The 24,737-nt window shown below is 41.8% G+C and overlaps 1 protein-coding gene across 1 annotated transcript in view; it reads right to left on the bottom strand.

The window, feature by feature from the left end:
• Window positions 1–24,737, bottom strand: part of LOC308486265 (1-phosphatidylinositol 4,5-bisphosphate phosphodiesterase zeta-1-like) — a 52,480-nt gene that overhangs the window by 21,740 nt on the left and 6,003 nt on the right. The window contains exons 3-9 of the mRNA XM_081022875.1: window positions 23,021–23,252; window positions 16,133–16,334; window positions 14,284–14,428; window positions 9,736–9,888; window positions 6,892–7,113; window positions 5,408–5,564; window positions 3,523–3,639 (exon numbers count right to left, since the gene is read on the bottom strand). Of these exons, the coding sequence (XP_080879001.1) occupies window positions 3,523–3,639; window positions 5,408–5,564; window positions 6,892–7,113; window positions 9,736–9,888; window positions 14,284–14,428; window positions 16,133–16,334; window positions 23,021–23,252 (1,228 nt within the window). The remainder of the gene's footprint in view (window positions 1–3,522; window positions 3,640–5,407; window positions 5,565–6,891; window positions 7,114–9,735; window positions 9,889–14,283; window positions 14,429–16,132; window positions 16,335–23,020; window positions 23,253–24,737) is intronic.

Genomic DNA, 24,737 nt, shown 5'->3' with positions numbered 1-24,737 from the left:
TTATTGCACCAACTGTTGTCACCTTCTCACCAAGCTGCTTGGCAATAGTCTTTAGCCCAGTCCAGCCTTGTGCAGGTCTACAATTTTGTCCCTGACATCCTTAGACAGCTAAGGTCTTGGTCATGGTGGCTAGTTTGGAATCTGCTAGATTGATTGCTTCTGTAGACAGGTGTCTTTTGTACAGGTACTGTAACGAGCTGAGATTACAGGGGAACCTTCAGCCTTCCAGATATTATGGACATAGGAAGCTGTCTTATACAGGGTCGGACCACTGGTCCATCTGGTTCAGTATTGACTATGCTGACCACTATCAGCTCTCCATGGTTTCAAGCAGGGGATAATCCCAACTCTACCGGAAGATGCTGGGATTGAACGTGAGACCTTCTGCATGCAAAGCAGATGCTATACCACTGAGCCACAGCCCTTCCTGTTGCTGAACTACAAGTGCCCTCAATCCCAGGCAGAATGGAAGGAAGTTGGCCAGCAACATCTAGAGAGTCAAAGGTTCCCCACACCTGCTCTAACAGGAGACAGTGGACCAGGTTCTCTTCTGCAGTTTTACTAAGCAGCTGCAAACATGATTGTGGATGCAATAAAATTCCAAGGCTGGGGACAATTTTGGCAACTAGTCCAACTCTAGCTCCAGCTCCACAGAGCTGGGGTCTTGGATTTATTTGGAAAACATTCTGAGAGCTTCTATTTCACACATTCTATCCAAGAAGACCCCAGGACTAGTCTGGGGCATCTACATTCTCATGAGCTCAGCACCTAGACTTCTAATATTTTTAATGGGTAAGTATATAGGTAGTAATGATCAAGGGCAGGTAGAGTCTCATGCTCTCATTTTGAAATGTTGCCTCCTGGCTGTGGGGTGTGAATGTTCAGACTGACTCCTTTAACAGTTAAATAAACAGAATATGTACGCCAAATGTTACACATATGCTGCAAAAGATAATATCTAAGCTCACAATGCAGGCAGCGCCCGATTTGCATGGGTCATGCCTAAAACATTCATGCCATATATCGCTCATGCTTAAAATGGTCACTGAATGTAACTCCAATGTAACACTTTTACTCCAATGTTATTTTAAAAAACAAAAACACAACAAAGTAGACATTATATTATTTTAAGACTTCATTCAAAAAAGAACCAAACCGGAACCACAATGAAAATGGCTCTGTTTTCTCAGGCTTTGCTTTGGGGGGAAAAGCAGCAGAAAAAAACATCATATACAAAATAAAGAAACACTTTAATCCATTCACATGCATAGTTTCAAGATTTAGTCTTGGAAAGAAAGGGTCGTGAACTTTTTGCTTTCTCAGACTCATATTCCTTGGGAATCCTCAGATTTAGTTATCATCCCCACCCCTGCACAGGGAGTAAACACGTGCTTATAGAAACTGTGAAGCATGAGTTGGTCATTTAAAAACAATAATACTGATTCATGATTCTCTTTGCTTAAAAGGAAACCCAGACAGCAGAGGTAGGACCTGGTGTACTGGACATCCTTCTAAATGTCCTGCTGAATTTCACAAGGCATATTTCAAGCTGACCTTATACCTACAGTAATATAACTTTTCTGAGTCAGGGCCAAATAAGATTAGGATCTCATGTTGGGTTGTTGTTGTTGTTGTTAAGTAGCCACAGTGAAGTTGTAGGGGTTTTGGACTGTGGGAGGGTAGGTCAAAATTGCCCCTCCCGGAGCCGCCATTTGCTTCAAAGGGGCAACTTATAGGTATAATGTGGGTATGTTTAAGTTTCTCCATCAGGCCAATAATAACTTGGAGGGAGAGAAAAAGGTGCAGAAGAAAAGGGTTAACCCCACCCCTTCAATATTGCAGTCCCAATCTGATTTAACTCACCCCATATCTGCCATTAAAAAAGAAAAAAGAAATTTTGTGGGAGATCTCTCATGACACATCTAGTTATGCCCTCAAACCCACAGCTAAAATGAAGGTTTTCCCTCCTCTTAGGGTTTCTTTCCTCTAAAAATGGCTGTAATTCTGCAAACACTGGAGATTTCCCCATCCTCCCTCTTGTGTACATGTGCTGTCTTAGAACTCACAGCCTGAACATTGGAAATAGGTAATACTGGGGAGATCTTGTGACTATAATAGTTCCATGTGAAAGTCTGATCTTCCATGTCTGGCAATAGCTTATGGACTGGACTGTTAACTGTTCATCTATAAACAGTTGGGATGCATTGCGCTGTTACATGGAACATTAATATCTCTAACTTGATTTTGATAACATGATAAATACTTCAAAAATATTTGTTGGCATTAAATGACTATTTAGCATTGCTACAGTTACACTACGGATGCAACTATATACATACACACACACACACACACACACGCCTGTGAGTAAATCCCATGGAACTCAGTGGGCTTACTTCTAGTAGACATACACAGGACTGCACTACATTTGTGTGAAAAGTTCCCATTTCATTAATGCTAAGGCAATACCTCAAAAAGCATTTTGAATTCTACAACCTCTTTTTTTTTTGTTATTTCTTACTATGTCAAATAAATGCAATGCAGATAATAACACTTTATTTAAATGATCACCGTGCATTTTCCTCTAGTGCATGTATCACTGCTTTTCATTTTACTTCATAAATAAAAGAAAATAATTGTATAGCTGTACTAACCCAGTTGTTTCCAACCTACACTGCAGTTGCGTGTGGGAGGCATACTAATTTTTGCTGAGTGTAAGGTTCTATTGTATATGTTTTGCTACATTAGAAGGCTTGTCTTTCAGGGGCTTTGCTATTCCCAAAACTGTGATTTGATTCTACAATTTACCCATGCCAATTTCCTCACTGCACGCCATGTTCCTGTTTTAACATTTACGGATGCGATAGCTAAATACTGTGTGTGAGATATCTGTCTGTGATCTGTCTCAATATCAGCAAATCTTCAGTTACAACAAATGTTAGCTACAACAAAGGAGGGGCGTAGATTTAGACAGACAGCTCAATACACGACTCATGCTTAGCTCTATACTGCAAAGCATGCAGCAAGACAGGAGCGGCTATAATGGGTGGAGAACCAGGTGGGACCTGGAGTCAGGATAGTAGGTAAGAGAGGCAACAGCAGAAACAGGTTCTCTCACCTACTCCATGGAGAGCAAGCAAAGAAGAGCAAACGTCTACAAGGGGAAAACCAAAACACTTGCATTCTTTTACTGGAACTCAGGTGTCTCCAGTGATCTGACTGTAGCAGGAAGAGGCTGGGGATGTCTGGGCAATGCTTCTGAAGCTAGATACATAGACTAGTCCAGTCACTTCATCAGCAGTCCACAGAAATAACTCCACTGATTTGAATGGGAATTAAGCACCCTTTCTTTGTGTTGTATCCAAGTTGTGCAAGAACAAAAGGTTGAAAAGGAATCCATGCTGACAATCTTTCAGAGGAGTGAAAAATTCTTGTAATGAAATGTCAAGCCTTGCGCCATACATAAGCAAGAAGACATGTTCTGAACGACAATAACAATGACGACAACTTGAAATCACCTACCTATCTGACACCCAACGTTCCAGAATTCTTGAGGGTTATAATTGGAAGAGTTGGCCCGGGTTCCTTTTGGGTATATTCTTGTAAGAAATCTGACGGTGTGCTGAACAAATTCATTAGCTACAAGACATTTTTAAATTCATGTTATTGGTACACAACAGCCCAACCGATTGAAAGCAATGGTTTTTTTATTTTAAAAAACTGTTTGAGTACACATGCACATTTAAAATATTCTGATGTGTATTGATGTGACCATTCATTTTGTCATAATCTGTTCCTTTACCTTAATTGTTAATGCCCTGGAAGGATGGGGGAGTACAAAGTTATCAAAAATCCATATATTTATTAGCTATACTTATATTAGCTATAAAAACATTCTTTATATAAATCAAATGGTGTGATCACTAAAAGTGAAGAAATTGGATGGATATTAGTCCCATATTTTATTTATCAGGGTCTTTAGGCACCAGGCAAAAACTTTCCCCTATAACCAGGCCTTTGGCCTTGAACTATCTGTCTGTCTTTTAGAAATGGGTGGAATGTTTTTAATGTATTTCTTTTTCTTCTTGATTTTGATGCATCTATGGGGTGGGTTTTGTTTGTTTGTTTGTTTGTTTGTTTGTTTGTCACTCTTGGTTGCCCTGGGCAAGATAGAGCAAAGAACAAATTCAATATGTAATAATAATTATGATAATACTGTGGCCCAATTATTTGTTATTCACTTATTTAACAATGTTCTTAAACTAGCAGCCGTTTTGAAGAAAAAAGGCAGCCATGAAGCCCCAATCTGGAACATCTTCCCGATGCAGATTAGGGGCTCACACCCATTTCCTGATGACCCTCCCTCTCTATACCTGCTACTTGCCCCTGAAACGGCTGTTTACTGCAAAAGGAATGCAAAAGGAACTTAGCAGCAAATAGGGAATGAGTGTGAGGCCCTGATCCAGATGAGGAGCAAGCTCTGAATAGTGAGCTCACAGCTGCTGACCCCCACCCCAAGTAAAATTCAAGCACCCATTGCCCCCAAAATGCATCAATAAAATAACATGCAGTTTGGTCTGTACCTGATATATTTCTGTTTCTGGGGACTTTACGTCCAACACAGTAGAAACAGCTCTTATGAATCAAGAGACAGTCACAGGCTCAAAACCATTATGCATCCTACTTAGGCACAAATCACTTCCCACCCCCTTTTTCTGGTGTGGTGTTACATTTGATCATTCCTAGTCCTGATTGAAATGTACCTGGTTCAATCTGGTCATGAACTTACGGTACCTTGGAAACCCTGATGAAAACAGTACTCTCTGTATAAATCGAGAAGCGTATTCAGGCTTATTTTAATCAGGGTTAGCAAGGGACAAATTATGCCAAACCAGTTTAGAGAGTGAGTGGGAGTTTTTGTTCATTTGTTTGGGGTTTTTTTGTCCCACCACTTCCCCCAGGAAAACCCGCTGTTTACCACGCAGTCTGAACAAATGTCAATCCACGGAAAACCCAACTGACGTGTTTTCTGCAGAGAGAGGCAGAAGGGAAGATAAACTCCTGCATTCCAGGCCAGGCTCAACTCTGCCTGGACTGGATCCAAGCAACACTGGACAGCGGAACAAAATTGCAGTCACTTATCCGATATTTTTTTATTATTCTTTTAAACAAAAACAAAGAAAACCCTGCAAGCTTCCACTTACTGATATTTTTCTCTTTTTGTATATTTTTGGCTTGGATGAAATGTAGCTAACAGCCAATCAACACAAACCTTTAGCCACTCAACTCATGCAGAGCGCTGAATCAACGCTCCAAACATCTCACTGCCTGCCAGCTGGTGACAAGCTGCCTCATAAAGTTTATTGACAGTTCAGAAGGCTTAAGCAAGAGAAAACAGCAACATTACCTGCGAGTTTTGCCAGCTTTCGGGCTTTCAGCTCACCAATTGAATTGTTTTCATAAAAAAACTGCTTTTCTCTGGAGTCTTCAAAGCTTACAAACTTCCGAGATTTGGTATAAATCACAAGTTCTGACAGTGCCAAGGCAATCTTTATTTTCTTCATCTATAAATAATATGGGAGATGACTGAAGGTTTGTTAATATTTTTTTAAAAGATACTATCTCAGTTTCAACTGAGATGTCAATTTCTGTTGAAAGCACATCAGGAAAGGGGTTCTATTCAATGTCAATCACACTCTGAGTTAAACTCATTAAAATTAAATAACGAAACAAAACTAGGTCCATTAATTTCAATAGGTCTACTCTGAGTAGAATTCAGTTGGCTGCAACTCATAGTCAAATCACTATTCATATATGTTTTCTACCTTCATTGCTCAATGCAGCATGCATGGATTCCCTTCTCTTTATCTTCACAGCAACCCTAAGAAGTAGTCTAGACTGAAAGATAGTGACTTAGCCTAGCCAACTTCATGAGTAGGGATATAAACATGTTTTCCCAATCCCATTCTGAAGCTGCATGCACACCACAGGTGCCAACTCCCTGGGGCCTTGGGTGCCCGAGCACCCACAAAATTCCTCATGAAGGGGCCGGGCACCCATGAATTTCGGTACCAGGACCATGCACACTGCATGGCACCCACAGCCACAGGCACCCACAGTCACAACCATGTTGGCATTCCTGATACACACTATACATTTTGAAGCACATTTCCCCTCGACAAGAATCCTAGGGACTATCGTCTGCTAAGGGTGCTGAGTACTGCAGTTCTGCTAGAGGTAAACTACTATTCTCAGGATTTTAAGGATGGGGGGGGATGTTCTTTAAATATATGGTGTCTAACTACTATACCGCACCGAAGATCTGTAAAACAAGATTTGCATCCTTTCTGTGTAACACTTAATGGTTAAACTATACAATATGGAACATACTGATTAAGGCTGCGGACAGTTGTTTGCAGGAAGTGCAGGTAGTTGGCACCTGTCGTATCTTGACAGGGGATACTGTTTCACAAAACAGGGGCAACCACACTGAAAGCCCTGCTCCGAGTTACTGTAGAGCAGGCATCCTCTAGCTTCAGACTTAAGGAGAAGCTCCCCTGCAGAACACACTGACCTACTGGAAATAGAAGGGAGAAGGCAGTCTCTCAAGCAACCTGGCCATGTGCTGCAAAGACCTTATACATTTGCACCAGAGCTTTGAACTTGGCTCAGTAGCAAACTGGCAGCCAGAGCAAATCCAACAAGAAGGTGTTTTGTGATGGTGTTACACTAGCTGCAGCCTCGGGACCAAAGGGCAACCCTACACAGAGCACACTGCAGTAAATCTTAGAGCAGTGAAAAATATGTCAGAAAGAGGAGGGAGGGCTGGTGTGTTTGCTTTCTGGTAGGTTTTAAACCCAGGATCTAACTAGACATGACTTCAGGTCATACCTTTTGTTTTTTCCGAGGTGGAGCTGAGCCTTTCCAGCGTGCCCTTCTCTTTTTCAGCAGCGGTTGCTTGGGGAGCGAAGGGTTGTCGTCCAGCTCCTCATCACTTGTTTCTTCCTCTTCAAATTCCCCTGTCTGACCATGGCTATCCGTGCCCTTCCTTGCAAGCGTTTCTTCAAGTGTCCCAATTTTCTTATTTTTAATCATTATTTTGAATTTCAGTGACTGTGATAAGAAAGGAATAAGTATTAAGAATCATAAATAACACAAGAAGGAAGAAGAAAAAGTGATAAAAATGGAAGACAGTGATTCAGAACGTGTGGGCCTCCAGGAAATGTTGCTCCAAGTCCCATCAGTCCCAGCCAATGGTCAGGGCAATGGGAGACAACATCCAAGAACCTCTGGAGACTCATGGGTTCCTATTTTGCCGTTAGCCCAAAGCTGTGCCTAACACATGACTAGCTGTTCACTGGCACTACTTGCTGTGCTATTGATGTGTTTGCTTTGTTTGTTGCTTTTCCTCACATGTTAAACTCAGAGGTTGCCTGAGTTTGAGCCAGGTGATACCAAGCAAGCATTATCATCTTGATCAAATGAATCCTGATGGTATTTTTCACATTTCTAGTGAAAATTTGGCTTGAATGAGGTATGAAATAGGAAGAAAAGACACACAGACAAAAGAGCACATTTCGAGTTTCCATAGCACAGGAGAAAAGAAAGGGCAGGTACTCTGATTTTACAATAACTGGAATTCCAACCCCCTCCAAAGTCCTCATACCTCCTGAATCAATTTACAGCAAATCTTTTGAGTTCTGCAGTGCATTTAAAGTTATTTATATCCCTTTCCACCTGAAATCAAGAAACGTGAACAGTACTTGCAAGATGGCATTATTTCCCAAGAGTTCTGCTTTATATCTGTAATTCTCTCCTGATCCATTTGTTCCTTTTTTGCAATTAAGAACAGTACTGCTGAGCATCTGTATGATTAAATTCTCCTCATAAAAAGTATTACACTGTACTCCCGTGTAGGTTTTAATGGTGCACCGTAGCTGAAAGAGATGGCTTTAACCCATTTCTTCTCCTTTTTTAAAAATAATAATAATAATAAAACCCATCCAATTGCCAAAGTTGCATGTTTAAACTCTTGTGCTGATCAGGTTGCTGTAAACATGCAATGGCAGCCTGAGCACCACATTTCCTTGTGGACAACCTTTGGGGGGGGGGACATGCTGACCGTGGTGGGTGGGGTCAAAGGCAAAAGTGTGGAGCAACAGGTGTGACTCTCACTTTTCTACAATAGCCTATGTTCCAGCCATGCAAAATTCAGAGCTGTCAGCCCACACACCTCCCCACACTCATCTGTTCATCTAGGCAAGCAAATAGCATTACAGGTAACTCCTCATTTATGCGGCGGTTGCATTCCAAGGCACCATGTGCGACAGTGAGACGCCCGTCAAGTCTGCCCTCCCACTGTTCCGCCCTCTTTTGGTGCAAAAAAAGGGCACGTGGTCATGCGCATCCTGGATGGGGAGTTGCCTCTATTACAGTCCAAGGACACATTCCAGAAAAAAGCAGTTGAAGAGGGCACAGAGTGGGGAAGTGAGGGGTGTGGCCCAATGAGAACCCTAGGGGCCAAAGAGAGAGGTCTGCAGGACAACAGCATTCAGCACCTGGGCCTGCGGTTGCTCACTCCTGGTTTAAAATTAGAACGTATTTGCTAACAGTGGACAAATCTCCAAATAAAAAACTGGGACTGTGCAAATAAAACTATTCAAATAGGTACCTTTCAAATTCACATGGGCTAGAATCCTTTCCCCACATTATTGCTACAGGAAACTCACCATTTGTGTGACTTCAGCACATGTGCGACCACCAAAGTGACCACCGTTTTCAGCGCCAGAAGGGGGCAGAATGGGGTGGGCTTTCGCGCACACTGCCAACATGTGGTTCATGGGCTATCACTTGAATAAGGGAGATGTTGAGTGGATGCCACAAATAGTTTAGAGACACAAGGAGCTTCAAATCCACATTAAACTCTGGTGCAGACAAGCCCTTTAAACTACAAAGGCTGGGACAAAAGTGTCAATCTTTATCACTCAATTGTTGTGCTCCATCCCAGCTTTTCCAAATGCCATCCCTTGAAGCTGCCATGGGGAAAAGTTGCTAGGATAGTGCATGAAGTCATTCTTTTGTCCTGATTCGTAGCTGTGGCGACACAAAGAACAGCTTGCAGCCAAGTAGCTTTCATGGCAAGCCATGCTTGTTAACCTCAAGTAAGTACAGTTGCCTATCTGGTGTTTTCATTCAAGAACTCCGGAATGGAGATGTAGGATGGAGAAAAAAACATTTGCAAACTCCCAGAATGAATATTTTAAAGTCTGCTTTGAAAAGCAAACGAGGGATATGAAGCTCAGATTGTGAGACTTTTAATGCATTCCACACAAGTACCTTTCTGACATGTTGCAGGATTTTGTTTTGGAATCGCATAACTAAAATCGCATAACAAATATAAGGTGTGTTATCATCCTTAGGGTAATAATAAATAATAAATCATGAATACATGCATTGGAAGGTTCAAGGGAATCTACAATGCATTGTATTTCCAATGTTTTGGTCTACACTTGAATTTTTTGACATGCATGTTTTCTTCTTAATCTTGAGGGGGGAGCATACTGGTTGTTTTCTATTTGTACAATAACTCTATACCAAACAGACTGTATTCCAGGTGTAGTTAATTCTGCATATTTTAATGGGAGGAACATGATAAACTTCTTAGGAAATAACCATGCCAACTGCAGTGATTTCCTCCTTGTTATCTTTTATGAAAGAGCAACTCAGTTTTGTTACCTCAGGGGAAGGGAGCTCAGTTGGCATTATATCATCAATCGCAGATATAACCAACATGTCACCCAGGATATTTGTCAGATAATCTGCCATTACTTCCTGCTGTTTAGGGCTACAGTGATTCTCCAAAGACAGTATCAGAGGATAATCGGAGACCTGGAAGTACAATTCAATGAATACTGTAATTCCCAGTTACACAAATATGAAAATATAAAACAAGAGAAAAGAATACTATGAGAAGCATGCACTGTTATCTGCAATAAAGATACAAAACAATACTGCGACATCTTATACCCCAGCTGATTTGCCTAGGCAGAAGCAACCCCTCTCAAAGAAACGACAGTTCTCTTTTGTGCTACAGACCACATACAGGTGCTGTTATGGGATTTGGGTATACATTTTACCTTACAAAACCAGGGGTGGTATTGTAATGCGTGTGCATCAGTGATAGGTTAAACTTCGAAGAGCTACTTCAGGCATACCCAAGAACTTGGATATCTCCAAAGGGATTTTCTAGCTATTCCCCTTTACGCAAGGCCAATGTCATATTACAAACAGATTTGCGGGGGCTGGGAGGTGAGGTGAGGGGACACACTCCTTTTCTAAAAGCAGTTTGTCGTACGGCATGGGGAGATGCTCTTAAGAGAAGCAGACACCTTGGGAACTAGCAGCATGGTTTTCTGGACCTTGGCTATAGGCATTTTCCCTCACCACAAAAGATTCCGTCAAGCATTCTCAGGACTGTGTTAATGTGGCGATTTCTCATATGAACTAGGATCATCCTGGATACAGCTACTGATTTATGCGATGCTGGCAGCTTCAAGGCAAAGGGAACTGACCAACAGCAGCTATACCCGTGGGAAAGCCCAAGAGACATTCCATGTGTGTGAGCATTACGTGGAAACAAAGCTGGCCATGAAACAGCCCTACAGCTACAAACCGCAGCTTGTAAAGGATTTGGATATAAGGTGAGTCATGTTCAGATTACTATCCTGAAGTTTCATTGTTGCTGCAGTGGAGGCTGGTCCATTAGGGTGAATGAGTCACTTCCCCACCAACCTCACTATGCTCTCAGAAAGTCCCCACCTGTCTGATTCTCATTTGCAATTAAACCAGCTTTGCCATAGCAGGATGGGGGCAAAACTTTGGCTCTGGTTCCACCTTCTGTTAGTCTCTTTACCTTCTGCCCTACCAATCGCAATGGGTACCAACCACCACTGTGTTGCTTTAGTTTATGGTGCCATCCAGACATAAACAAAGAGAAAAGAGTATGCTAAAATAAGTGTATACAAGATTTCCCTTAATAAATAAATGCTAGATATGTGCAAGAATTACTTTTTTTTTTTTTTTTGGCTGCGTAGTCTCCTTCAAAACCAACTGAACCAGATTGCCTTTTGATTTAAAATGCTAAAGATTTAAGACTGACAGGTGAAAGCCTCTTTCATTTTTGTCCTTGGCACCAGATGGAAATAGTTTATCTGCCACATTTCATCTTATCCTTTGTTGAAGGGAAAATACTCCGGATTATCCCATTTTCTCTTCACGAGAATTCTGTGAAGTAAGCTCGGATGAGAAATAGAACTTGCCTGTGGCCACAAAGTAATCTTCCTGGCAGAGCAAGGCCATCTTCAAAAGATTGTGCAGGTATAAACCATGGAAAGAGTGCAGAACTATTCACTCCCACCAGCTGCACCTCCAAACTTCCCCAGATGACAATCCCATGGTTAGGTTCAGCCACTTCTGAGCTAGGGAGGACTTCCCGCCCACCCCACGTGCGTGGGGGCTGTTCCTAGCCCCCGCGAGATCAGGGGAATCCTCGGCCACGTCACCCTCTCAGCCAGCCAATCGGCTGGCTGGGGAGGGGGGCGTGGCTTGCCCTATTTAGGGTTGGCGCGGCCGAGGCTCCCCCTCTTTCCATCAGCGCCAGCCAGCTGATTCAGTTTCCCACCCTCCCTTCCCTTGGGTAGGTTCCCTGACTTGCTATGGACTTCGGTTGGTCGCCTCGGGGCCTGGTAGGACTTTTTCCCAATTGGTAATTGGCATATACAGCCAATTGGTTTTTCGCCTACTTCGTAGCAACTCGCCTTGGTATTGGCGGTTAGGCATTGGCAAGGGAGGGTTAAGTGTATGTGAGGGGGGGAGGGAAGCGCCATCGCCTCTCCCCACAGAGAAGGGTAGTCCGATAAAGGACTCCGAGAGGCATTGCCCTGTCCGAAGCCTATGGAGGTGTGGGCCCAAGGCATGCCCCAAGTGGTGACTCCGGGGGAGTTCCTAGTTGACGTGCCTTAGCAGGACTCCCTCTACTGGTGGTTAACCCTTGCCGGTCTTCATGCAATCGGGCTGAAGCCAGCTAGTCGATAGGGCCAATGCCTAAGCCAATACCGCTCATTCCTGTAATCAATAAAGCCTATTTCACCCATTAACCTTAATACTTGGTGTCCTGTGTCTTTATTTCTTCCGGGGGGGGGGGGGGGACTCGCCACGCAACAATCCCATGGTTAGGTTCCCTCCTGGCCATATTATCCAGAGTTCAGACTGCCTTGCTTCTATATTGGTTGAAATTACAGCATATGCCAAAAAAAACATTATTTGAAGCAAATTTCTAATAGGTCTGCGCAAAGCTGGGCCAGCCAATGTGAAATCCATATAATCAATTATAGACTGATTGTTGATGGTGTGCAAGACTGCAACCCCTATATTTGCAAAGTATTGTAAATGAAGTTAAAGAGTGGGACCTTCTGTTAGCTACTGTAGATCTCATCTCCAAATATGTAATTCTCACCAATTTATTCAGGGAAATCCAATCATGGTCTTCCAGTTTATTTTATTTTTAATTACAGGTTGATGCATTGAGGAAGGTATGCACAGCTTTGAGATTTCAGACTATACCCACAACATATTTGGGTGAGAGCTACACCAGAATACATGCAAATTTAATGTCTGTGTACTGTGGCCAAGGAGAGTTGGTAATATTGTTCATTATGTACTGTATTGCTCCCTGTTAAATTTTCCTAGGGTTAGGGTTTTTTTAAAGAATTCTCCAGAGTTTCCTTTTTTGAATAATAGGGAGAAAACCTGTCATTTGCTGATGGAGGAGAATAAATTCATGACATAATTAGGTTTCTACGTTTGCATTAGCAGCCCAGCTGATCAAGCAAAATTTCATTGTACAACACAGGGCCCCATGTGCTGTTAAAGTGTACTCCTTTGCTGTTTGTTTGTTTGTTTGTTTGTTTGTTTGTTTGTTTGTTTTGAATGACCAATAGTTTTTCACAAATACATTTGACTGACTGGCACTGTTTGTTGTGGGAGTGAATTTCATAGGTTAACTATGAGCAATGAGAGTTAAGAAGTACCTCATTCTGCCTGTACTGAGTCTTTCAGCATTCAGCTTCATAGGACATCCCTGAGTTTTAGTGTTTATTAGAGTGTGCCCTTTCTCTATCCACTTCTTGTCTCAGCATGTGGAAAATCCCTCTTCAGACCTTACTACGTAAAGTGGGAAAGTCAAGAGCGGGAAAGGTGGTGCAGATGATGGGGGCACATCTAGCCAAAAAACACACAACCCACCCCCCACACCTCCTGCACAGTTTATGTCCACACATGTTCAACAAATGCCAGAAGGCTACTGGCATACTAGCTTTTTGCCCTGTGGTGACCTCTGTACTGCATCCCTGCTTTCTAACTGTTGCAACTTGTTTCATCTTGTGGGGATGGTTAAGGAATGGGCCAAATTACCTTTAGGTGCTTTCTAACACTTAGAATTCTCTAATTCATTTTCATTCAGCTACCCACCCATAGCAAACATGGTCAAAACAGCAAAATCTGAAATGCACTATTTCTTAACATTATTAATTTTAAGACATTTCTACACCACCTTTCATTTGCCCAAAGCTAAATTCGAAAAGCAAATATCATTAGCATATTTACACTGCAACGCTATGGGTGCCTATTCTGAAGGAAATCCCACTGAGCTCAGGGAGACTTCAATCATATGCAAAAGTGCGTTGCAGAGATGGGGAACCAATAGCTCTCCAGATGTTGTTGGACTCTTGTCTCCCATTAGCCCTAGCCAGCGTGGCCCATGGTCAGGGATGATGGAAACTGGAATTCAACAACATCTAGTTCCCCAACTGTGATAGATGCAATTATCAGCTTAATTTAAAAAGCAAAACAAAAAAACTAACAATAGTAAGAGAACAGAATAAAGATAAAATAAAACTCAGAAAACAATCAGAAGCAGCAATAAATAATTACCATCCATAAGCATAGCTGTCAACTTTTCCCTTTTCTTGCAAGGAATCCTATTTGGAATAAGGGAATTTCCCTTTAAAAAGGGGAAATGTTGACACCTATGTCCATAAGAAAGAGCTTGGACAAATATGAATCTTTTCACCTATAACTCTGCACAGTCAGTGCTGGGCAAACATTCTTGGGGAAAGTTCCATGGGTAGGACACCATCACATACACTATCTATGGCCAAAACTCTGAAAGCACCTTAGTCATTGTGTTCTGTTAACCGACCCCCAATTTGTCACACATGTACCTACCAAAAAGGCATACTTGCTGATCACCTGGATGACGGTCTTAAAGCTAATTTTGCTTGTTAATGTATGTCCATGATAAACAACAGGATCATTGTTTGGTCCATCCCAGCAGTCAATTTCTAAGCAGCGGCATCCTTTCATTAGAGCACTAGAAAGAAAGAAAGAAAGAAAGAAAGAAAGAAAGAAAGAAAGAAAGAAAGAAAGAAAGAAAGAAAGAAAGAAAGAAAGTTAGTTGCTGTGAGGATAATATGTAGAGTGGGAGATCCAGATACCTCATCCTGGGCTCCTTGGAGGAAAGGTGGAATATATATAATAAATAAAGGAACAAATCTCTGCAAATGCAAAATAGCACCCCAGGTAGGTGATTTGGCTAGCACCCTTCTCTCTGACAAAGGGTGCTTCCATACAGTTGCTTACTGGGGGATGGGTGCTCCTCATGCATGCAATTTTTTCACAGAATTGATATTTCACAGCATTGCTGGTATCTGCTTTGTCCTCCTCTGACTTTGGCTCCTCCTAAGAACCTTACACCGTGAATAAAGCTACCCCACAACTCCCACTCTCGCTCGGCATCTAGTGGAGAGTCCCAAAGGAACCATCACCTGAAGGATAGGACATGGATCCATTTGACTCACAGCAGCTTTTCAGAGAAAGCAGAGCTAGAGGGCAACCCTTAGGCTGCCCAACTATGAAAGCTCACAACTGGGGCCAGGCAATGGTGGGAACTACATCCCTGGTTTGCTGCTCTGAGCATCTTTGCATCCAGTTAAGAACGAGGGAGAAATTTGATGCGCTTTGCATTTAAAGTCGAATCTACCAAATTCACATTCCAAGCCTTGTGGTGCAGTTCTCCAATCAAATGGAAAGCAAAAATGCATATACCGGGGGAAAGTGTGTATCAGTGCGTATATTAGTGAATGCAACATACTAAAATGTGTTGTCTAAGGGGAAATTGCCTGCAAAAAATGTTAATTAGGCAAAACTGCATTCAAAAATCTGTGTCTTAGGAGAGATATGCACTAAAATGCCGGTGATTTTTCATGAGGACTTTTTAAACACACACACAAACTGATGTGGAAATGTGTAGAATTGATATTAAGATTGGCAAAATGAGAAATCAAGAAACCAAAATTGACAGATTTACCCACCCCAACATCCATTTTCTGATACTCATTCCATAGAGAGCTGGCTGGGATCCTAATCTCCTACAACTAACCTGCTCTCCTGCCAATACCCATGTAGAGGCCTAGTTGGAAGAACATGTTATATATGTATGTATGTATGATCTGATTTCCATCATGCCTTTCTTCCTGAAAGAGCCCAGGGCATCAAGCACAGCAATGATTTTAAAAAACCCAAAAACTAAAGGCAATTTTAAAACATTCTTTAAAAATAAAAGTTTAAAAACATTCTCAACCAGCAGGAGCAGTGTCTTTTAGCCATCAAATGACCTGGGTAAACAGGAATGTTTTTATATTTCTCCTGAAAATCAATAATGAGGGAGACAGATGCACCTCACTAAGGGGGGCATTCCACAAATGGGGAACCACGACTGAATCACCATACAGTCTCAAAGAGCAGCCATTAACGTTATAGTCCCCAAAACCATCCCATTCCCACATAGTGAAACTTATCAAACTCTGTTAGATACCCAGTTTCATTGTACATTCACGGGGTGGGGTGGGGAGATGGGGGGGATTTATTTTCCATTTGCGCTTCTGATTGGGCCATAACTGTCTCTTACATTTCAAAATAGGGTTTTGTAAGTAAGAGGCGGGAAAACATGAGACGCTGCTTCTCTGAACTACTTATTCTACTTGATAAACTACTATTTTAAAATGGGCACAAATACCTTGCATAACCCCACAGGTGACTTGGCCCTATTAGCTGGTCAGATATGAGGTAGGTGTTGTGCGAGGATGAAATAAAGTATTCACACAGTGGACGGGTCATATCCTGGTAAACAGTTTTGTGCTCAGATTTAAATACCATGCATTCCTCAGATGTCATGTATCTTAGAAATCCTTCAAATGTCATCTGTGAATTTTTCTTTGCTGAAAGCCAGAATATTACAGGGAAAATAATTACTGTACATCTCTACTATGATTCCTTACAGAATTAAGCAAAATTTCAAACCATTTCAGATTAAATATGTTAATGCAACATGGAGCATGTGGGTGTCAAATCACATATAGAGGCTTTTGCTCTTATTTCAGGGATGAAGAATCTGTGGCCCTCCAGATGTTGTTGAACTCCCAACTTGCACCATCCTAGACTACTAGACTTGCTGGCTGGGGCTGACGAAAAGTGGTCCAGCATATGAAGGGTCCACCCAAGTTATCTCAAAAGAATATTGGAGAGATATGATTTTGCTCATCGTTATCCGGGATAACCACTGTAATGTGTGATATATAGGGCTGCTTTTGAAGAGCACTTGGTAAATCCAATTGGTACACATTGCAGCAGCCAGTTTTAGGGTTGACTGAGAGAATGTAAAGGTAAAGGGAGCCCTGACCAATAGGTCCAGCTGTGGCCGACTCTGGGGTTGCGGCACTCATCTCACTTTATTGGCCAAGGGAGCCGGCGTACAGCTTCCAGGTCATGTGGCCAGCATGCCTAAGCTACTTCTGGCGAACCAGGGTAGTGCATGGAAAGGCTGTTTACCTTCCTGCTGGAGTGGTACCTATTTATCTACTTGCACTTTGACGTGCTTTCAAACTGCTAGGTTGGCAGGAGCTGGGACTGAGCAACGGGAGCTCACCCCATCGCAGGGATTCAAACCGCTGACCTTTTGATCAGCAAGTCCTAGGCTCTGTGGTTTAAGCCACAGCGCCACCCGCGTATGCCATTATTCCATGCATATACACTGCATGCATGTGTAACAAATAAACACGGCGCATGATCTTTGCAATCAACCCCAGTTGCCAGTGTGGCTCTGTTAAAAGTGCAAAGGCATATACTGGAATACTGTGGAATACCACTGTGATTTCAAGGCATTTTAGGTGGGGCAAAACATGCCTGGAAACTCTCTGTGGCATCCTGAGGCTTTTAAGCACTTAATCCTATTTCTATCTTGTTTTTCTATAAAATATAATACTCTAAAAGTTAGTTATACATCGAGATGGTACCATGCGGAAATTTTAATCTCTATACAAGTCTCAGCAGGATCCCACAGCAACATCTGTTGACTCACGTTAAGCTCATGGTCCCCTAGGATCCCAGGATCCTTTTCATATGTACTGCTAGTAAGCAGGCATCCTCTATCTTATATTTGACTCTCAGTGTGATGCAGCAGCAAAAAAAACCCACCAGTATTCCAAGTGTGGCCTGACCGAGGCAGAATAGAGTAGTACTATTACTTCCCTTAGGGACGTGGGTGGTGCTGTGGGTTAAACCACAGAGCCTAGGACTTGCTGATCAGAAGGTCGGCGGTTTGAATCCCCGTGATGGGGTGAGCTCCCATTGCTTGGTCCCTGCTCCTGCCAACCTAGCAGTTCAAAAGCATGTCAATGTGCAAGTAGATAAATAGGTACCACTCTGGCGGGAAGGTAAACGGCGTTTCTGTGTGCTGCTCTGGTTTGCCAGAAGCGTCTTAGTCATGCTGGCCACATGACTCGGAAGCTGTACGTCGGCTCCCTCAGCCAATAAAGCAAGATGAGCGCCGCAACCCCAGAGTCGGCCACGACTGGACCTAATGGTCAGGAGTCCCTTTACCTTTACCTATTACTTCCCTTGATCTAGATACAATACTTCTGTTGATGCAGCCTAGAATAGCATTAGCTTGATTGTAGGGGGGGGGGGCTTAAAGTGCTCAACAAAAAGATAAAACAATAAAATTGAGAAAAAATGTTTTGTGTTGCAAACTTCCCTGAGATCCTCAGGTGAAGGGCAGTATACAAATTTAATAAATAAACAATAAAATTCATGACCATACTTTTAAACCATACAAAAAGTTCAATTCTCATGGATCATATAAGGACATTTGAGCTACTTTTTGTGGGTTGTAAAAAGTTTTGTCTTTATTGTGTTTGGTATTCAAATTTGCATTTGAGGCTGGGGGTGTTTGTAGTGGGGTGGGGAGAGAGAGTTTGAACCTTTTAAGAGGTGCAAAAGGGAGGAGACAGCTTGGTGTTCACAGAGTTGCGAAGTGCTTAGCCATCTTTATTTCTACATAAAGTACATTTTATCTTTACTTCTGTTCTTCCCTTTGATCCCAATTACTTCCAAGCCTCTCTTTCTTAGACTGCAAGCCCTTTGGGAAGAGAGAAACCATATTTTTCAAGGAGAAAGACTGTTCTGCATCTGAGCCCCTGGGAGAGGCAGGCTGTAGCTAATTAAATAACAACCCAATTCTTTGCTTTACTACAAAGTGGGAGAGGATAGGATTGGGCTGTTAGGCTCTTAGAAGCCATGTAGGAAGGCAAGCCATCCCCTTGCGCCAGTGCTGAAAGCAAAACATGAATCTAAACTGCTCCAAACTTTCAGGAACATGTCCTTCCCAGCACCACTGTGTTGTAGGAACCTGGTATTGTTTTCCAGCACTGCTGGTCATAGGGGCCAGTAGGACAGATGCAAAATTAATATTCACCAAATATGTAGCTACGTATCTTGTTTTTCCTAGCATAATTATGAGTGCAAGACCAAGTGTTACTGGGGACAGGGGCTATTGCCTAACACAACTTGAAACATGGGGGGGGGGGAATCCCAACCAGTGCCAATAGGGGGTTATTTTCCTAAGACTCCTATTTGCCCGGGGACGGGGGCTGTACATCACAATGTGGGGGTGTGAAGAAGTAAGTCTCCCCTCCTTGTGGACAGCCTTCCCAATAAGAATTATGCTGCATGTCTGTCTTGAGAGACAATGGAAGAGAGCGCCATGGGAGGTAAAGTCAAACCATTGGAGAGTTACAGTGCTTGCTGTGGCTCTAGACACCGATATGGGAGAGACATGTTTTATTGGAGGTAGGGCAAATGAAGGTGTCCGGTAAAAGTAGCACACACAGCTGCCTGATATGTACAAAGCAAACAACTACTTTATCTGTACATTTTGTAAGGTAAAGGGTAAAGGGACCCCTGACAATTAAGTCCAGTCACGAACGACTCTGGAATTGCAACGCTCATCTCGCTTTAAAGGCCGAGGGAGCCGGCGTTTGTCCGCTTCCGCAGACAGTTTTTTCCGGGTCATGTGGCCAGCATTTTGTACTACTGGATACAATGGTATTTTTGTACAAAGTTATCATCCCATTGCCTTGATTTGCTTACACTGCAGTATACTAGCCGTGTCTACTTAGATGTAAGTCCCACTGAGTTCAATGAGACTTAGGGCTTATCCCCACTGCCATACTTATCTTTTGCCCCAAGCTTTCAAGGCATAGGTCCGCGCTTTTAAACTCCAAATCTGAGTGAGCTTATTTTCGTCTGAGCTTTCCCCACACAAAAACTCTCTTTAAAGCTGGAGCTCAATGAATGTCAATTCAGGTTTTCTGCAGATCGCTGTTTGCTCCAATTCAGCAGTAAAGAGCAGGCTTTCGTGCTGAAAGCTATGGGGCAGGGGAAAGTGCTCAGACACAGAGCTTTAAAGTGTCAATCATGCCTGGAAAGCATGGAGGAAAGTTAAGTTTGGATAAGCCCTTACTCACAGGTAAGTGTAGGTAGGCCTACAGTCTCAAATTGATAAAATAAGACAGTTTCACTGGTTGACACTCTATCCACTATGAAACTATCACTTTACAATAGCCTGCCCTTTCTTCCCACATTGTTGGCGCTGTGTTGCTGTTTTCTTCTGAGTAATTTGCAATTGCGATTCTGACTGCAGTTAAAAGGCAAATGATCGGCTCTGCATCTCATTCTGCAATTTTTAAGGCTCGATAACCAGGAAGAGTCACCAACAGTTCCTGAAGTACAACATAACAACCTATTGATTTGATACTTATTAATGATTTTGGGAAATGTGCTATAACTGGACTGTTCCCAAAAAGACATAAAATCTGCCCCTTGAGAACTGAATCTCCAGTAAAGATTGTGAGTTAACTTTTAGATCCATTTGAGTTTAAGTAGGGTCCAATGCTTGATGTGTAACCTCAAAAAGAAGTCTGAATGATCACATATTGTACTTTGCCATGTGCACTAGAGTACAAATCATAATACAAGATGCAGCCCAGAGACTGAGAATTCTTAGTGGCTCACATCAACAGACAGCTGAGGGGTGGGGGTCAAATGGCAGAGAATCAGAAAATTATAAAGGTGCAGTTCTGGGATTAAGGTTTTGAGATTGCGCTGTTACAATTTTTGTGTAGACAACAGCCAACTGAGCTGGCACAATCTCACTCCCTTTAGAAGGTTTTTGCTTTAAGTGCACCACTCCACTTCTCTCATGTTTTACATCAGCTGAAGAAATGAGGCCACAGCCATTATTTCTCTTTCCATCCTGACTAGTGTGAATAATTCATTTCTGTCATTTTTGCAACATTTCCATGTAATATCCAAAAATATGTTGCTAGTCATTTTCCCCCTGCTGTCTTTTCCTTGGGCTAATTTGACCTGTTTCCGTAACATGTTCCTTCTATCTTCTTCTTTTCTTAAAAAAAACCTTTTTTGATCACTTCTGAACTTTATCCAAATTGGAGTTTTTAAAATACACTGTCCACAGCTGAATAGACTGTCACATAATGCATAGTAAACTGGCTCTGAAACTAACAAAAAAAAACTACATAAAAAGACCAAAATTCTTTTTTTGTTAATGAAGTCACTGACATTACTGACAAATAATATTTTGAGAGGGTCGGGCCAATTTTCCTGTGCTTCTCACACAAAATGTTTGAATAGAAGCATGTGGGTTCTCTGTAATAGCTTGAACAGCTAGAGGTAGAATGGGAAAGTATGGAAGTTATTGAAATACAGGGTTGATATTTCAATAACTTCCATACTTTCCCATTCTACCTCTAGCTGTTCAAGCTATTACAAAGAACCCACGTTTCAAGATGGATGGGCTCAGACTGCCCTACTTAACAGCCAGTGAACCAGACAATCCTTTCTGAAATCACTTTGTTCCTTACTTCTCAGATTACAATCACAAATTGTCTTCTTGTTCTCACAGTATCTGAAACTAAATATATGAACCCTGTTTCAAAGATATATTTGCCTGGCTCTGCGTTTTTCTGATGCTGCAAGGGTCACATCCCTTTAGCCTTTTCTCATTGGAAAAATGAACATATTTGTTGTTTCCTTCTGTATCTCTTCCTAATGTGTGTTAGCAGGGGTTGGGGTTGGGATACCTCTTCTAGGGAAGACTGTTCTACCTTCCCAAATGTTTAACTTATAATTGGCATGGTTTTTACCATTTTTTGGGGCTGTTGGGTTTATTTTTTGCTGTTTTATATTTGCTTTTGTATAGTCATTTGAGATTGTGTACTACTTTACTGTTGTTGTTGTTTTATTTTATAAGTTTATTATAATATACCTTGTACATTCCAGGAATAGGAAGACAAAATATTTATCTTTTAAATACTATTTCTCAGGCAACCAACGTTTTGTAGAGTACTCAAACTGTGAACGCACAATTATTTTACATGCATGCATTCTATTTTATGCATTGTTTCCAACAACTCTCTTGATTGCTAATCCTTGTAAGCATAATTGTTGATACTTTTTTAAAGCTTACATTATTTCAGATTTACCAGCGTTGGATTACACCTACTATTTCATTGCCTACCTGCTTGAAGCATTCTTAACTCTCTAAAGCTTACAGCTTCAAGCACATCTAGATGATATTTTTCTCCAAGCTACATAGCTTGTGATGTTGATCTAAACCTTTGCACAGAGATTGAGAAGGAGAGTTATACTTCGGTGATTTAAATGGATATGCCTCTGGCCTATTATGACATTGTCTGTGAATTTCTATTGGTGGGTCTACAGGATCTGGAAGGTTACCAGGTTTCTGACCATACTTATTTATTTTTCATTCAACCTGTCCTACCAGCATTTTGACAGGCTGAGAAACTAGACTTGTCAATTGATCTTGGTTAGGTTGAATCAAGGCAAGATTGAAATATCAAAGGACTATTAATGTTATATTCAAAAGAGGGCACTAACTTCCCTCATTGAGGGAGTCCAACTTTCCATAGTAATACAGGCCCATCCGGTGTGCCACTTGTTATCTGCATATTTGAGATGGCCACTATCTTTTCATCTGATCCAGTGACCATCATTTGCACCTTCCTAGTCAGGGCTGGACTACATCAGGCCCCCTTTATATAGCAGCCCATCTTACAATAGGTGAGTTGCTAACATCACATTATACAAGTGTTCCAGCATTTTCATTAGCTTTCTGTTGCTCTCCATAGATAATTCAATATGCTGGTTTTGATTTATTAAACTTTTCCAGCCTATGTATGTGAGAGATTTCCTCCTCAAACTGGGCCCAGACTTTTCCTCAGGAAAAATCAAAGGGTGATGGAGATCAATGCGGGTCACTGCTCAAAGACACCACATGTACCTTTTGGTAACAGAGCCCAGTAGCACACAGTTCTCTTACCCTTGTCTCATCTCACAGGACAAGACTGGAGGGCGGGTGTTGGGCACCACTTTCCAAAGGTACTCTGTGAACCTTTCAGTAATTGTACCCAAGAACAGACACTGTCCAACTTCAAGCTCTAGCGTAAAAAATAGCTACCAGTGATTAATGCTAATAAAAATATTGTAAGAACAATTATGAAATTAGATATTTAAAAATCCAGTGTACCTTCTTCGATGGGCTCAAACTTTGCAATGAGTTGAGCAGCAACCACTTCATCAACTTCAGGCTGAAACTGTTCATTTTTAAGAAACTGGACTAGATTTGAAAGTGGGAGCAATTTGTGGTTCGGAGACTGAGTTTTGAAAAGATCATGGATTTCACATCTGTGTGCTATCGTACGATAAATTCCTCTAAAATCTTCTATAGTAATAGTTCCAGACTTCAATGAATCACTTGCCTGCTTAAAGGGGAGGGGGGTGAGTTAAGAATAATGCATAACAAAATGCACAGCATGACATCATTAATGCAAAAAGATAAGGACAGGCACTTCCATGCAACCGTCAGATATAGTACTTCTTAGACAGAAAATTTGTTTTTTTTAAAAACTATCTATATATTTCTTTTATGGTGATAATGTTAAAAATGAACATAAAAAGTACTGCTGTATTAGACAAAAGGCCCACCTACTATAGCATTCTGTTTCCAACAGTGGCCAGCCAGGTATCTCCAAAACGTTTGCAGGACGACATAAAAGCAGCTAAGGATGAGAGATGTCTTCAAAACGTACACAGTCCACTTAAAAAACCTGCATGTTGAGCTCTTCAAATCTTATGAACCAGTGGAATGGGACTTTGGGGACACCAGGATCAAACAGAGAAAAGGGCTATGTAGGGAAAGGGATGCTTTGCATTTCTCTGCATGGAAAGGCTTTTCTCTGATATAATCAAATGCAAGGTAGAGTGTGGTGGTTGTCACAGCTCTGGGTCATAGTAAAGCATACTTGTAAGTAGCATATAAGAACACCAGGCATAACACCTTGACTATGGTTTCTTTTCTGAGCCACATATTACTAACAAAGCTATAACAAGTAGACTAATAAAAATGCTTGTGAGCTAGTAAATTTCATTTGTGAAGTTGCAGTAAAGGCCTCCCTTTTATCCATTAGCTGTTTCATAAATTTTAAAGCTCCGTCAGGTGTTCTGCATTATTAATGTTCCTCTTACAACTTGTGGATACAGCCAATGAACATATCTGCATACTGTTGTGCAAAATTATCATTTGCAGTTAACCACAGGGAATATTACATGCTCTTGCACAGACACACCATTAATTCTACACACTACTACAAAAACTGCAATCATGCCATGTTTAATTGATAATATAATTTCTCTGAACAACAGTACTCAGATATAGGTCGGTTAACGTGAGTGAAACTGATTTAAGGGACAATCTAAAGCCAAGATCTGCTGGGATGCCCAGCACAGCATAAGCCCCACATCCTCTGGCTCAGCCAGAGATACCCCAGTGTAACATCCTTGTGCCGGCAGAGCTTTGCTCAGCTAACTAAAATGAAACCAATAGATAGTATGCTGGTATAAGTCCTGAAGAAAATTGTCATTCTGGGGGTGGGGCAGTGGCAGGTGGGGACTAACGGTGGGTCCCAACTCTGTTCAGCTCAACCACATGACCTGGCAACCCAGCGGAATATGCGTCAGCAAAAAGGGTGGTGTAAATCAAATTCTATTTTGAATGCTTGCTTTCCTTCTTGAAAGGCTTAGGCCAACTCAGCCAACCATAGCCCCACAGTTGAACAGAGTTTTGAATAAAGGTAGTTTCACCAGATTTCTGTATTTAAAATGGCCTGTCGGGTTGTAATCCTAATTCTCCTTACTTGGGTGCAAGCCCTACTGAATTTCACTTATGTCCCTCTCATATTAAAATG

This window comes from Podarcis pityusensis, assembly GCF_964106645.2.
Source record: "Podarcis pityusensis genome assembly, chromosome: 10".
Classification (NCBI taxonomy): domain Eukaryota; kingdom Metazoa; phylum Chordata; class Lepidosauria; order Squamata; family Lacertidae; genus Podarcis; species Podarcis pityusensis.
Note: the sequence above shows the minus strand (reverse complement) of the source record. Positions and strands in the feature narration are given on the sequence as shown.